Here is a 15246-nt window from a genome sequence, read left to right as displayed (position 1 = left end):
ATGAAAGGTCCCCCTGTTGTAGTGCCAAAGTCAATGCATGAGAATGTGTTAGGAAAGTTGCATGAAGGCCATCAGGGTTCTACGAAAATGAAGCTACGTGCACGCAATTGTGTGTATTGGTTGAATATCAATCGCGATATCGAGAGTGTCGTAAGCCAGTGCGCGACATGCCAAAAGCACCAGAGATCACAGCCTAAGGAGGAGCTACTCCCTCACGAGCTTCCAACTCGACCTTGGCAGATTTTAGGCACAGATCTGTTCCATTTGGAAGGTCGCGAATACCTGATCATAGCAGATTACTACTCAAAGTTTCCATTAGTTCGCAGAATGCCCATCGAGTGTACTAGCAAAGCTGTCATTGAAGCTACGCAACAAATCTTCTCTGAGCATGGCATACCCGAGAAGGTTGTAAGCCACAATGGTCCGCATTTCGCCTCCTCAGCGTTCAAGGAATTCGCTAGCAACTGGAATTTCACGCACGTCACATCATCGCCACACTTTCCTCAGTCGAATGGATTCGTTGAGCGAGCGATACAGACCATTAAGCATACATTAGCGAAAGCGACATCGTGCAAGCAGAAAATCAACATGGCCCTTCTCTGTTTGCGCACAACGCCAATCGACAGCGAATTGTCTAGTCCAGCAGAGCTTCTTTGTGATAGGAAGTTCAAAAGCAACCTGCCCCTAGTTATACACAACACATCGTCGCGCAAGGAGCAAAATTACCAGCGTCTACAACAGCGACAAGATCAATAGAAAGCATATCACGATCGATCTGCACACAATCTGCAGCCGTTGAGACCCTCACAACACGTTATGGTCCAAGATGCACTCACGCATTTGTGGATTCCGGGACAAGTTAAAGAGTGTTGTGATGAGCCTCGTTCATACAAAGTCGTTACCCCGAATGGTCGCGAGCTACGTTGCAATCGACAACAAATTCGCGATCTTGAGCCAGCTAAGAAACGCATAACCTTTGATGAAACACCCCACTACGCTAGCACTCCTGAAACGCAGCAACGCGAACAGACACATGAACAGCAGTCACGTGATACTAGACCACGTGATCACAAAGTTGTACAGAACAAAAACCAGCACATGACAAGGTCTGGAAGATTAATCAGACCCCCAGACAGGTTCATCCTGTAAATTTGCATGTTCGATACACAGTGATGTTGATTTGTTTTTTTTATTCATGTTCAAATGTTCTTTGATATTACTATGTTCACGTACACTATATGTGATTCAAAATGCAGTGTTAAGTTGCAAAATGTGGAATACGTGTAATAACATTTAAAATGTTACACGTTATACATTCTTTTTTTGTAAATGTCTTTGTGTACACTGAAATGAAAGTGACCATCCTCAATTGTGAATATGTTGTTTTTTCTTTCATAAATAGAGAATAAGTACTTCTCAGTCAGAGTGTTATGTGTATGCATTCCTTTTAAATAGTTGCCAAAAATTAGACAGGTGTGAAGAATTGATGAAGTTGTGGTTTTTCAACTAAAAGACACATGTTGTACATGTATGTGTTCCAGTTTTTTGATACTTTGATGTTACTAGAATAACCATGTGGAAAGCATGACATGTTATGTTATTGTTCAGTTTTTGAATACTGAAGGTACAAAAAAAAAATCTTTAACCAGTGCACACTCAGAATATCCAATCTTTGCAGTAAAGTAATAAAGAAAACAGTGTTTGAACCATTTAACACAAGTTAGTATGGATTGAGTGAATTATGATAATCGAAGTGTATAAAACCAGTTGCTTATTATACAGGATGTTATTAATGTGAGGTCAGTTATGCAAATTACACAAAGATGTCTGTTCAGCTGTTTAGTTTTATTACAACTATAGTAATGATATGGTAAAAGTCAATTTATATGGATGTTTAATTGTCTAATGGTGCAAACAAGGGTATGTGAAAATAAGAAAGGTTATCTCACTTTTATTTAAAAAAAAAAAGGGGGATGTAATTGATTCAATACAACAGACTCTGGTGGAGACTTTGGTAGTGAACTTATATACAGGTTTATTATACAGGCCAGCTAGGCAGGTCCATCAACAGGCATGGTATCCATGTTGCGGGAGGTGTATGAAGTGCTTAGATATCCATACTGATATCGTAACATCCCCCTTCTTCTGATGAGATTGAGAATATCAAATTTCAATGATATTGTTTTCAAACAATAATTTTGGTAGTCTGCAAATTTTGGTAATTTGGCTTAGTTATGATTTATCAGATAACAATATAGAAATTGTTTGGTTTGTGAGAATAATATCAATTTGTGATAAACTGTATGCATCTTCAATTTTACATAACTTCAATCTTGTGAAAAAAACTGAAAATAATTTGGATAACCAGATTGATCCTGAAATCAATATTTCCAAACAATAATTTTTGGGTTATAGTGTCTTTTGATAATTTCGTAAACACTATCTTGACATACCAAATATAATGTACAATGATTATACATGCATATAATAAACTTTTAAACTACACTAATGTCTTCAGTGTTGTTCTTCTTTCTTCTCTTTCTCTTCTTTGTTTGAGAGTTTAGAGTGTTCATAATGTTCAATCTTCAAACATGAATCTCTCTGGTTTGCGAATAGTGCATCCAGATCTCGTAGTATGTGTGTCTCTTGAGATTGATTAGCGTTAGAGTTGGACATTGGTGTTTGTTGGACGTTGTCTTCCTCTGGTTGAGTTTCTGTGGAGTGGTCTTCGTCGAACCTCACATGCTTCGGAGTTGGGTTGGTGGATGGAACTTCCCTCAAGTGAGATCTATTTCTCCTCAAGATACCTCCGTTAGGCATTGAAACTTCATAGGATCGAGGTTCTTCACAGACCTTGGATACTTGGCTGGTATCCAAGTGTTGTCCCTTGGATGCAGAACTCTCACTGGCTGTCCTACATGCAGTGGTGGCAGATCAGAACTTGCATGTCGATCATGCACTTCCTTCATTTTGTCTTGCTTATTCAAGAGAAACTCGGTGGCAGCAGAATCTCTCGAAAGATAGTGACTTGGCAATGTGGTTCGGATGGGTCTTCCAAACAACATCTCTGCTGGTGATCTCAAGTTATTGTCAACTGGTGTTGCTCTCAGGTGCATCATGGCTAGTTGACTGTCTTGGCTAGTTTGAGAACACTTCGTCAACAGATTCTTGATTGTACGAACCATTCTATCAGCTAATCCGTTGGATCTTGGATAGTGTGGTGAAGAAGTGATGTGCTTGACATTCCACTTCTTGCCCATGTCTTGGAATGGTTTCCCGACAAATTGTGGACCGTTGTCGGACACAATCTCTTCTGGTGGACCGAACAAACTGAAGATTCCCGTCATCTCTCTTGCTATAGCTGCACTGGATGTATCGGTTAGCTTAGCAATGATTGGATACTTGGAATAGTAATCAGTAACGAGTAGATACTCTTGTCTATAAAGCATGAACAAATCGGTTCCCAGTCTGGTCCATGGTGCTGGTGGTACATCATGGGGATGCAGTGGCTCTTTCTGCTGTCTTGCTTGGTGTTTCTGGCATGTTTCACACTGCTTTATCAACTGATCAATGTCCTTGTTGATGTTTGGCCAGAACACTGTCTCACGAGCAAGTCGTCTCGTGCTTTCGATTCCCATGTATCCTAGATGAAGCTGTCTAAGGATGTCATTCCTTAGTGTCTTCGGTATGATGACTTGACTTCCCTTGAAGAGTACTCCGTGTGATACTCCGATTTCATCTCTGTAAGACCAAAATTGACGAAGGGATGTCGGCAATTCTTGGATGGTCTCAGGCCATCCCTGAGTGACTATTTGCCACAGTGATCTGAGAACAGGATCATTAGCCGTTTCTCTCTGAAGCTCTGTTCTCTTGTGTTGTCCGAAGTATATCAAGTCAATCTGTTGCGAATCTTCGGCTTCAGAGCAGATGGATTCCACTCTGAGATCTAGCGGAACATCACATGCTTCCTTGGGATTAGGAAGTCGGCTCAAGGTATCGGAAAGAATCATGTCTTTTCCTAGTCGATACTTGACTTGACATCGGTATCCTTGGACTTTGATAAGCAATCTCTGTAGACGTGGTGGTGCACTTCTAAGAGGTTTCTTCCATATCATTTCCAATGGTCTGTGATCTGTGATGACTGTGAATTCCTTCCCGAACAGATATGTATGGAAGCGGTTGATACCAAACACTAGGGCTAAGGTTTCCCTCTCTATGTTGGAATAGTTGGACTGTGCAGTGGAAAGACTTTTGGATGCAAATGCAACTGGTTTGCCTTGCTGGAGCAGGCATGCTCCTAGCCCTTTCATCGATGCATCTACTTCAAGAGTTGTCTCTTTCTTTGGGTCATAGAATTGTAGACATGCACCTGATGATACTGCACTTTTCAGGCTGTTCAAGGAATGTTCATGATCATCGTCCCAGATGAATGGTACTTCCTTGTATAGAAGTTCTCGAAGTGGCGCAGACTTCTCTGAGAAGTTACGAATGTATGCTGCTAGGTATGTGAATAATCCTAGGCATCTCTGAACATCTTCTTTGTCCTTGGGTGATGGCATTGATGTGATAGCTTCTACCTTGCTTGGATCTGGGTAGATACCTGATCTAGTGTACTTTGAACCAAAGAAGTTGATGGCTTCCTTCTTGATAGAATACTTGGAGCTGTTGAACACTAAGCCTTCTTGCTTTGCTGTCTCCATGAGTAAGTAGAGATTCCTATCGTGTTCCTCCTCTGTTCTTCCTACGATCTCTATGTCATCTGCGATGCATATGCAGCCTGGCACATTTTGGACAATCCTATCCATATGATGCTGAAAGATATCCTGACTAGTACATAACCCAAATGGTAGTCTTTGGAAGCAGTACCTTCCAAATGGTGTACGGAATGTGGAGAGATCCTTGCACTCCTCTGATAGGTGAACCGACCCGTAACCAGCCTTCACGTCTAACTTAGAGAAGTACTGGGCTCCTGCGAAGACAGGTTGGACCTCTTCCAAGGTTGGTACCTTGTGCGGGCATCTCTTCAAGGCATCATTTAACCTCCTGGGGTCAAGACAATCCTGATGGATCCATCTTTCATCACAACAGTGGTCATGGAGCTGCACCGATCGGTGTGGTACTCAATTTTTCTGATGACTCCTTGCTGCTCCATATTGTCCAGTTCCGCCTTGATTTTGTCTTTCAAGTGTACGCTGCACTCTATGGTAGGTTTCGCATCATCCTTGACATGAAGCATTGCCTTCCCCCGGAAACTACCAATAGCGTCAAACTGATTCGGATATGCTTGTGTGAGATCCCTTACACTTGTGATAGGTGTTTGTTTAGGATTAGGATTGGTTGTAGGTGTTTTGTTGTGCATTGAGTGAATTGTGATAATTCCAAGGTCAGTGCAACCTAACAACCCTAGGATAGCCCTACGATAGCCGGGGCGAGCGGCCTAGCGGGCGCCCGTTGGGTTAGTAAGTTATGAAGCATGCGAATTTCAGTAAAAAGACATGCAGGTTACTTCCCAACACTACAGTAGCTGGTTACTTGATCCTTGTCATTTCAAAGTCGATCACTGGTTTCAGCTGCCACCATGATCCAATACAAAGGACTCTGGTGGAGACTTTGGTAGTGAACTTATATACAGGTTTATTATACAGGCCAGCTAGGCAGGTCCATCAACAGGCATGGCATCCATGTTGCGGGAGGTGTATGAAGTGCTCAGATATCCATACTGATATCGTAACAGTAATATCTGGAGATATTTTCCTTTATGATTTGTATATTCAATGACACACTACTGGAACGAATGTACTGTAACTCGGTGTTGATGTTAGTGTTACCCAAATAAATGACATTAAAATGTAATCGCTGTCTTCAGATATGATCTGTTGGAACCCACAGTATATTTCACCTAAAACGCAAAATGTTGCACAGTTTGCAAGTGAAAACAGAGGAAGAAAATTCTGTTTGATGCATCTTTTCAGGTAAAAAATTCACTTATTTATCAAAATATTTCATTCAAAAGAAATGACCAATATAAAAGAGTAACATTTACTCTTGCCCATGGTACAAAAATAATCAATATTACTCAAGGAGAAAGTGGTAAAATTCTTTGAGAAAGAAAGTCTCACAATTCACGAGATTTTGCAGGGACATGAATTCAGCCACAAGAGGACTTGAATAAATCTTGCTCATTTGCTCATTAACACAGGGGCTTGCCGACTGACTGATTATCTGCGGCGGCGAATTCTGCAACGAGGGTTTGACGTAATGCAAAGGCATGTTCAAGTGCTTGGCTTGATATCAAAAAAGCTACAGGAAGTTCAAATCAAAATTTTAAATGACTGGAAATAACACAACCAGACACAGATCCCCGAGGGATGTCCTGGTAAGTGTATAATCTGGACATGGTGTTTAATCTGCATGTGGTTGAGTAAGATACACACAGCCATTTTCTAATGGGAATGAAAGTTTAAAAACAAAATGTAAACAAATAATCACAAGATAATGGAAACAAGGCGGTAAGGTGACCTAGTCTCGCCTTATTTTAGAATCAATTAGAAAAGCAGTACAACATATTGAACCCTAGATGACCTCTGACATTATCATCTTTATGAACACACGTGTGGTAATACCAAAAGATCACTTGTAATGTGTATAAACACAATTGATGGAGAAATAAAGAAATGGGAGCAAGTTGAAAGCTAGCACATCAATGATGTGGAGCTCATCAGGCATCTCGCAACGAAATTTAACATAATTTTAATTTCAGCCCAGTTGACACTGTAGTGAATTATATTGGGGACATGAATTGAGGATATAGAATTGAAATTGATGAAGAAATGACATAGAAGATCAACAAATGAACAAAAAACATTTTTTGTGATTTATGAATAAATTTTGCATAAATTAGCATAAATAATTTTGGGTACAAGTTTGGTGAACGTCATGCAGCTCTACCAGATGGAAGAAAAAAATCAAAATCTGTCAACAAATAAAGAAGAGGTATTTTCTGTGATTTATGAATAAATTTCTCATAAATTAGCATGAATAATTTTCTACTGAAAATTTCAAAATTCTGTGTAAAACTTTGGTGGACCTCATGTAGTTCTACCAGATGGAAGAACAAAAAAAATCTGTCAACAAATAAAGAAGAGGCATTTTCTGTGATTTATGAATAAATTTTGCATAAATTAGCATAGATAATTTTCTAACTGAAAATTTCAAAATTCTGTGTAGAACTTTCGTGAACCTCATGAAGGTCTACCAGATGGAAGAAAAAAAAATTGAAATCGGTCAACAAAGAATAAAAAGTATTTTATGTGAATTTTTAAAAATATGAATAAATTAATTTCGCATAAATTAGCATAAAATTTTTTTTTCTGGTCAAAATTTCAAAATTCTGGTTAGAATTTTAGTGAACCTCATGAAGCTCTACCAGATGGAAGCAAAAAATCAAAATTGGTCAACAGATACAGAAGGAGAAGCATTTTATGTGGATTTTTAAAAATATGCATAAATTTTTCATAAATTAGCATAAAACTTGTTCTGGTCAAAATTTCAAAATTCTGTGTAGAATTTTGATGAACCTCATGAAGCTCTACCAGATGGAATAAAAAAATTCAAAATCGGTCAACAAATAAAGAATAAGAAGCATTTTTTGTGAATTTTGAAAAATGCGCATAAATTAGCATATTTAATATATTTCAACATTCTGTGTAGAAGTTTTGAATCCCCCACCTAGGACTATCATATAAAGTAAACAGAATTGAAATCGGACTTGAAATGGCGAAGAAGTAGCATTTTGAAATTGTGGATGGACAACGGACGCCACGCAACGGCATAAGCTCATTTGGCCCTTCAGGCCGGATGAGTTAAATAACTTGACCTTCTGACCCCTAGATGACCTTTGACCCACTATCCTCAACAACACACATGTTGTATTAACAAAGAATCATTCGAACCAAGTGTGATCAAAACTGGTTAAAAAATAAAGAAATGAAAGCATGTTGAACAAAAAAATATGGACATGAACTCATATATGACCTTTTGAACCCTAGATGACCTTTGACCCAATAATCCTCATGGACACATATGTAGTACACATTACACAAGGATCATATGTAACAGGTCATGAGGTGTGTATATAATTGATAATAAAGAAATGAGTGCAAGTTGAACAACAAGTGGAATGCCTCTGGCCGTCTCACCTGCATCACGCGATTCAATATAGCAGCAGTGCCGTATTGGAAACTACTATAACTCGCACAAGATGTTCAGTGATACTTGGTTACTCTTATGTCCATGTTTTATGAACTAGACCAATACACTTACAGAGATATGATGGTAATTCAACAAAAAAAAAACACAATTTGGCCAAAGTTCATTGACCTTTGACCTTGGTCATGTGACCTGAAACTTGCACAGGATGTTCAGTGATACTTGATTACTATTATGTCCAAGTTTCATGAATCAGATCCATAAACTTTTAAAGTTATGATGGTAATTCAACAGATACTCCCAATTTGGTGAATTCGTTGACCTTAAATGACCTTTGACCTTGGTCATGTGACATGAAACTCGTGCAGGATGTTCAGTGATACTTGATTACTATTATGTCCAAGTTTCATGCATCAGATCCATAAACTTTCAAAGTTATGATGGTAATTCAACAGATACCCCCAATTCGGCCAAAGTTCATTGACCCTAAATGACCTTTGACCTTGGTCATGTGACGTGAAAATCATGCAGGATGTTCAGTGATACTTGATTAATCTTATGTTCAAGTTTAATGAACTAGGTCCATATATTTTCTAAGTTATGATGACATTTCAAAAACTTAACCTTAGGTTAAGATTTTGATGTTGATTCCCCCGACACGGTCGAAATTCATTGACCGTAAATTACCTTTGACCTTGATCATGTCAAATGAAACTCAGGCAGGATGTTCAGTAATTCTTGATTAACCTTATGGCCAAGTTTCATGAACTAGGTCCATATACTTTCAAAGTTATGCTGCCATTTCAAAAACTTAACCTTCGGTTAAGATTTGGTGTTGATGCCGCCGTCGTCGGAAAAGCGGCGCCTATAGTCTCACACTGCTATACAGGTGAGACAAAAACTTTTAACATTATTGTAACAGACCAACAGGAAAAGTGATCACTAGGGCTCTGCCACACTTCATTCAGGCGAGATAAAAAATGATATCTTTTACAAATAAAATTATGAAATGTTCCAGTGCATTTCTTAACCTAATTAATGTGTAGATAGAAAGCATAATGAAAGACAAGAAAATAACCAGCAAACTTGATTCTTTAAGAGAAAATAATAAAGAGACTATAAGGAATGTTGAATTATCAATATGGAAACAGAAACAGAACAAATATTCAATACATGAATATTCATATAATTTGATAGATAAACATATAGCTGTCTATGATATGAAATATACAAACTAGTATATCACACACATACAAAGTTAAACAGCTGACACACAATATCACAGAAATGAAACCAGAATAATAGTGGAGGAAACATATCCACATGTGAGACGATAAAACATAATGGCCCGAATTCACAAAAGAATTTTAATCTCCCTCTGGGTTTAAACCCCCTCCTAGGTTTTTTAGTCCACGGTTTAACCCCCGAGGGGCTTTAAACCCCCTTTCTGTTTCACCAATGATGGTTTCTTTAGCCCATGGTTTATTTAAACACGGTTCTGAGTATGCTCAGTAGAGCATATGTTGTCTGCTACGGTCCTTGTTGACTCTGGCAAACAGGGTTAGAAAATCCAAAGTTTGGGGGTTAAACTACCGAAATTCGCTATCTTAATCCATTATATGAAATGAAATTACATTAAAAACTTATTCATTTTTGGATGAGTCGAATTTTATTGTACATCCACTATTTTTAGTTACATCACAAAATGCAAAAAATTGAAAATTTGTCTCAACCACATATAGCTCCATTCTTCAAGAAGGGGGACAAGACGTTAACTGAAAATTACCATCCTACCTCTTTAACCAGTATAATTTCCAAGACACTTGTGTCATCAGTGATGAAGCACATTGACTCTCACTCCATCTAGTCCCCCTGCCAACATGGATTTAGAAGAAAACACTCTTGTGAGACGCAACTGTTGCTAACATCCCATGACCTTGCTGAATCGTACAGGGACAAAAAGCAAGTTGATATGATTATGCTGGACTTTAGCAAAGCCTTTGACAAGGTCCCACATAACCGCCTCATCCTGAAGTTGAGACATTATGGGATCCAAGATCGCAACCTCAAGTGGATACAGAGCTTCTTAATCGATCGTGAGCAGTTGGTAGTTCTTGAAGGCGTAACATCTAAAGCATGTATCGTTGCCTCGGGCATCCCCCAGGGGACTGTCCTCGACCCCACACTCTTTCTGTTGTATGTTAATGATCTTCCCCAACAAATCTCATCTGCAACCTGGCCCTTTGCCGACGATTGCATGTTGTACCAAGAAATCTTAAGTAGTTCTGATGCTCGGATGTTACAGAAAGATCTTGATGCACTCCAGAAGTGGGAAAACACCTGGCTAATGTCATTCAACCCTGGAAAATGCTTTGTTCTGAGGTTCTGCCCTTCTCTGTCTTACAATTACTACATCCACAATACTGCTCTTCAATTTTGCAAGAGTGGAAAATATCTCGGAATTACCCTATCCGACGACTTCAAATGGTCAACCCATATCTCAATGATCTGCAAGAAAGCTACCCAACAGCTAGGCTTTGTCAGGCGTAATACAAGGTTTCTGCCCCAATCATTCAGAGAGGCAGCATACAAGTCCCTTATACGCCCTCACTTAGAGTAGTGCTGCAGTGTTTGGGATCCTCACTCTATCATAGATACACAGAACTTGGAAAGAATCCAAAGGCAAGCAGCTCGCTATGTTTTAGCGGATTACCGTAGAACCAGCAGCGTAACCAGCATGCTCACCAAGCTGAAGTGGCCTAGTCTCTCTTCTCGACACACCGTAAGCAGACTCAGCATGCATAGTGTATAGGATTGTGAATGACCTTGCTGCAATACCCCAAGACAAATTCTTTTCCTTAAGCACTACTGTCACAAGGAAAAATCACAACAAGTGTTTACAGACATATCGTCCAAGAGACAATATTGACAAACTTGCCTTTGCCCAACGATCTGCACCTGAATGGAATAAACTCCCTCTTTAAATAGTTAATGCAGTCTCGCTTGACAGCTTCCAAAAGCTTCTGCAAAACCACCTTGAAAATATCCCTCACTCCTCCTCATAATGTGCGTCCAAGTTTGATCTCATCTTCGAGATAGGCTGCAGAGCCCTTTGAAGATTACAGCAGATGATGATCATGAACCACTGCGGTCATCTGCGCGTCGACGATAATCTCATATCGGTCCCATCCATAGACATCGATGTCAAGTTTTTAATCATGGAATAAATTTAATTCGGCTGAAAATAACAACCAGATGTAATATCAAGATTACCTGATGAAACTTGAAGTATGAATATAATTACTTCATCAGTTTCAAGAATAAGTAGTATCGTATCAGATAACTTTCTCATAATACTTACATTTTTGGTGGTAAGCGGCATTTAATATGAAAATCAGCTGTTGATTTTGCATGTCTATGATCACGATCACTGCTCAAGCTGAGCTGAGAGTTAAAGGGCAAGTCCACCTCAGAAAAATGTTGATTTGAATCAATAGAGAAAACATCAGACAAGCACAATGCTGAAAATTTTATCCAAATCGAATGTAAAATAAGAAAATCATGACATTTCAAAGTTTCACTTATTTTTAACAAAATAGTATTATGAACGAGACAGTTACATCCAAATGAGGGAGTCGATGTCACTCACTATTCTTTTGACGATTAGGACCTCCTTGCCTGAAGCACAAAATGTTAAAATAATGGAATTCCATGTGTTCAGGGAGGAATGAAACATAATATCACATGATAATGACGAGAAAATAAAATATTTCATATTTCATATAATAAAATACAAAAGAAATAGTGAGTGATGTCATCAGTTCCTCATTTGCATACCGACCGAGATGTGCATATAACTGTTTTGTGAAATGAAGCGAAACTTTAAAATGCAATAACTTTCTTATTTTACATCCGATTTTGATGAAATTTTCAGTGTTGTGCTAGTTGAAATTTTCTCTTTTTATTCAAATCAGGTTTTTGTTCGGGTGGACTTGCCCTTTAACCATGCGCATGCCCGTACAATCGTCCGGCAACCAATCTAAAGGTATGGATCTTCTAATGCTTTTTTCAGTATAAAAACAACAACCATAACAAAGATTGTCAATCAGCTGTTCTTACGTCATAATCAAAATTACAAAACAATCTTTGAATCCAGTTCCTTGTTAAAAATATCATATTTCAATTCAAATGTAAATTCTAGAAAGAACATGCCCCAAATTATGAAAATACTTACCATGATTTTCTTATTTACGAGATAACTGGATATACCCATTTGATTTGCTAGTTCATTACGATAAACTTGCGTGCCGAATATAGAGTACACAACTTTTCCTGCGCGCGCGCTGCATCTCCCTATTAACGCACTATCCCAAGATCATCGCGCAATTTGGCGTCCATATCCTCTCATGAGCCTGCAAGCAAGACATGTTGTCACACAAGGCGAGGGGTAGGAGGGAGGGTTCAAATGGTATATCCAGTTATTTCGTAAATAAGAAAATCATGGTAAGTATTTTCATAATTTACTATCAATAACTGGGATATACCCATTTGATTTGCTAGACCAACACGGATTCAACGTGAAGGGAGGCATGTCTAGACTAAGAAGTGCGTAAAAATAGGGAGATGAAGACACGAAGGCCGTTGCATTAAGGACAGGGGAGGCAAATAAAGCCTCATGTGAAGAAGTCCTTAAGAACAAGGAAGTGAAGGAAAGAGGAGCGTCAATAGGCGGTCCTCAAGAACGACGATTCTATAGAAAGAGCCCAAGAAGAATGATACTAAGTATCATGGGCCCTCGGCCTAGTGTCAGAAGAAAAACCTCACCAGCTGACTAAATCGTAAGATTCGGATTTTGTTGAAAATTTCAACAAGAATCGTGATCGGAAAACTGAAGCTTTTAAGGCTCAGTAAGTGATCAATCGATCAATCTGAGAAGGCGAGATATCTCAGAAGCCTCCGCGTGGGAGAAAGCACCCAGAATTCGATGCGTGAGGGCAGAACATCTGCAGAATTCTGATAGAGGGCTGTGGCAGAACGTTTCTAGCAGTCCGAAAGGGACCTGGAACGACGGAAAGTAAGGTTTAAGAAAACCACTCGTAAGGCAGTCAAGTGTTGAGAAAGCGACTGAGTGCCACCCTGTTAATAAGAAAAAGCCGCGGACCTGCTGCCTATGTAGAATAGAGCAGTCTGGTCAAAACAGCTCAACCGGGCGTGTCAGAGAAACAGAGCGGTACACATCACGACAAAACAAGTGTGATAGACAGAGGGATCGAGAGAGAACTCAGGATCCCCTTTCTCCCGTACTGATTAAAGCACCCGTCTGAGGGTGCAGCGCCCGCGGTGGAAGAGGTGGCTTGGCTCAAGCCACCATCGCCGAGAGAGCCCGTAAGGCTAGGCTGCGATGGATGTCCGCTGGGCGGAAGAATCCCTAGCAGCAGCAAGCGTACGCCAGAGGGAGCTGGCGAAAAAGTCTCTGTCATGATCTTACGTGTAAACGACAATCAAGAGATGCTCTAAACCAACAGACATCGCCAGATATGATACCTCAACAGTTACGTTCCCAACGGAATCGAATGAGGTAACAACGGCCCTGTCCTATCAAGTTAGGGGCGGAAACTGGCTAAGAGTGTCGATGTCCTCGCTTGAAGAAACAAGCGAAGGAGAAAGGAGAATTGGGGAAAGTAATCACAAAAATTTCCTTCAGTCTGCGGTGAGAACCAGTTGTTTAAGAAAACAGCCAAAAGGCCTGGTTTCTCTGGTGATCGTAAGAGCAAGCACCGCCGGCGCCGGTTGCGGCAGCGTGGAACAGTCCGATATCGGTAAGATAAGGAGTTCCGAAAAGCTGCGGGGGGGGGGCGGCAAAAATGACGCCCTAAGCAGCGGGGGATGAGAATCTAAGTTTCTAAAAGAAGAACTCCAGTGAAGTAAATCACTTACATGGAGAGGCTCATCCACAGTCGGCCCGAGAGAAAGCGGGTCGGAGTGATCGTGGTTAGGCAGGCATAAGCATACATCCATCCACGGTTACATCATCCTCGGTCGCGCGGTGACCATGGCCACATGCATTGCACGGAAGGAGGATGAAAGCAGCATGCGAGGCGACTCGAGTGTGCCGAGTGAAAAAGCTTCTAAATAAGAAGACGATTCGACAAACGGGCACGGTAAAAACATCGACCGAAGACCACTCCACACAAGGAGGAAACGGCAGAGACGCCCGCAAGCTTGACCCACAGAGGGCAGTCTATAAGATAGACTGTTAGAGCTCGACCGATGGTCTGGTGGCGTACAGTTTAGTGTACTCGCCGACCCGGCACGGTGGGTGTGCCCAGAAAGTAGGCATAGAAATGCCGACAGAGTATCCTGGGGCTTTAAACAAGCTTGAACGCACGTACATAGACAACAATCTCATGAGATGTACGGCGGTTTCTTTCCTCCGAGATGATGCTTACCCGACCGGGAAAGACTCGGGGAACAGCTGTGAAAGTCAACAAGAGGGATATCTAGCATATGAAAATCTGATTCCCTCCAGGTATTCGGTGCGGGTGCTCCCGGCGGTGTCCGGGGGGATGACCGGTGATGGCAGCTCGGGCAGGGCTCGTACGAGCCGCCCGAATACGAGACAAATAGCTTAAAATAACCATAATGCACTGGGTGGTGAGGGCATAGCGATTACTAAGCACAGGAGAACTTTTAATCGCCGTGACATTCAGATCCGATATACATACTCATAAGCTCGGAGAGCTACGAGATAGTGAGACATACCGCTGAGCGGTGATGGTGCTCATATCGGAGTCGCCCTCTCTACAGCGGCGATCGCTGGAGGACGGGTGTCTGTACTAGCCCTGACTCTAACCTTACAAGAGTAGGAGCTAAGTAAGACAGGGCACCCTTACTTTCGAATAGAAAGTGAGGTTCAGGCCAGAAACCGACGGTCCCGTCGCCTGGGCGGACGGTCCGCGGGCGTGATAGGTTGCCCTCTCAAAAGCAGCCAAACATTCTCACGAGAGAAGTGCGGCATGCGGTATGTAAGAGATTCTT

At 40.7% G+C, this 15246-nt stretch overlaps 1 protein-coding gene across 1 annotated transcript; it reads left to right on the top strand.

Moving 5' to 3' along the window:
- On the top strand, window positions 1-756 carry LOC121406828 (uncharacterized protein K02A2.6-like). Its single transcript, XM_041597697.1, has one exon. The coding sequence runs from the start codon at window positions 1-3 to the stop codon at window positions 754-756; it is 756 nt and encodes a 251-aa protein (XP_041453631.1).
- The last annotated feature ends 14490 nt before the right edge of the window (window positions 757-15246 follow it).

Source organism: Lytechinus variegatus, chromosome 2 (genome assembly GCF_018143015.1).
Source record: "Lytechinus variegatus isolate NC3 chromosome 2, Lvar_3.0, whole genome shotgun sequence".
Lineage (NCBI taxonomy): Eukaryota > Metazoa > Echinodermata > Echinoidea > Temnopleuroida > Toxopneustidae > Lytechinus > Lytechinus variegatus.
The sequence above is the reverse complement of the archived record's forward strand: the minus strand, read 5'-3'. Positions and strand labels throughout refer to the sequence as shown.

What these genes read in the sequence shown, in the direction of transcription:
- LOC121406828 (XM_041597697.1), top strand. Translation starts at nt 1, where the DNA reads ATGAAAGGTCCCCCTGTTGTAGTGCCAAAGTCAATGCATGAGAATGTG.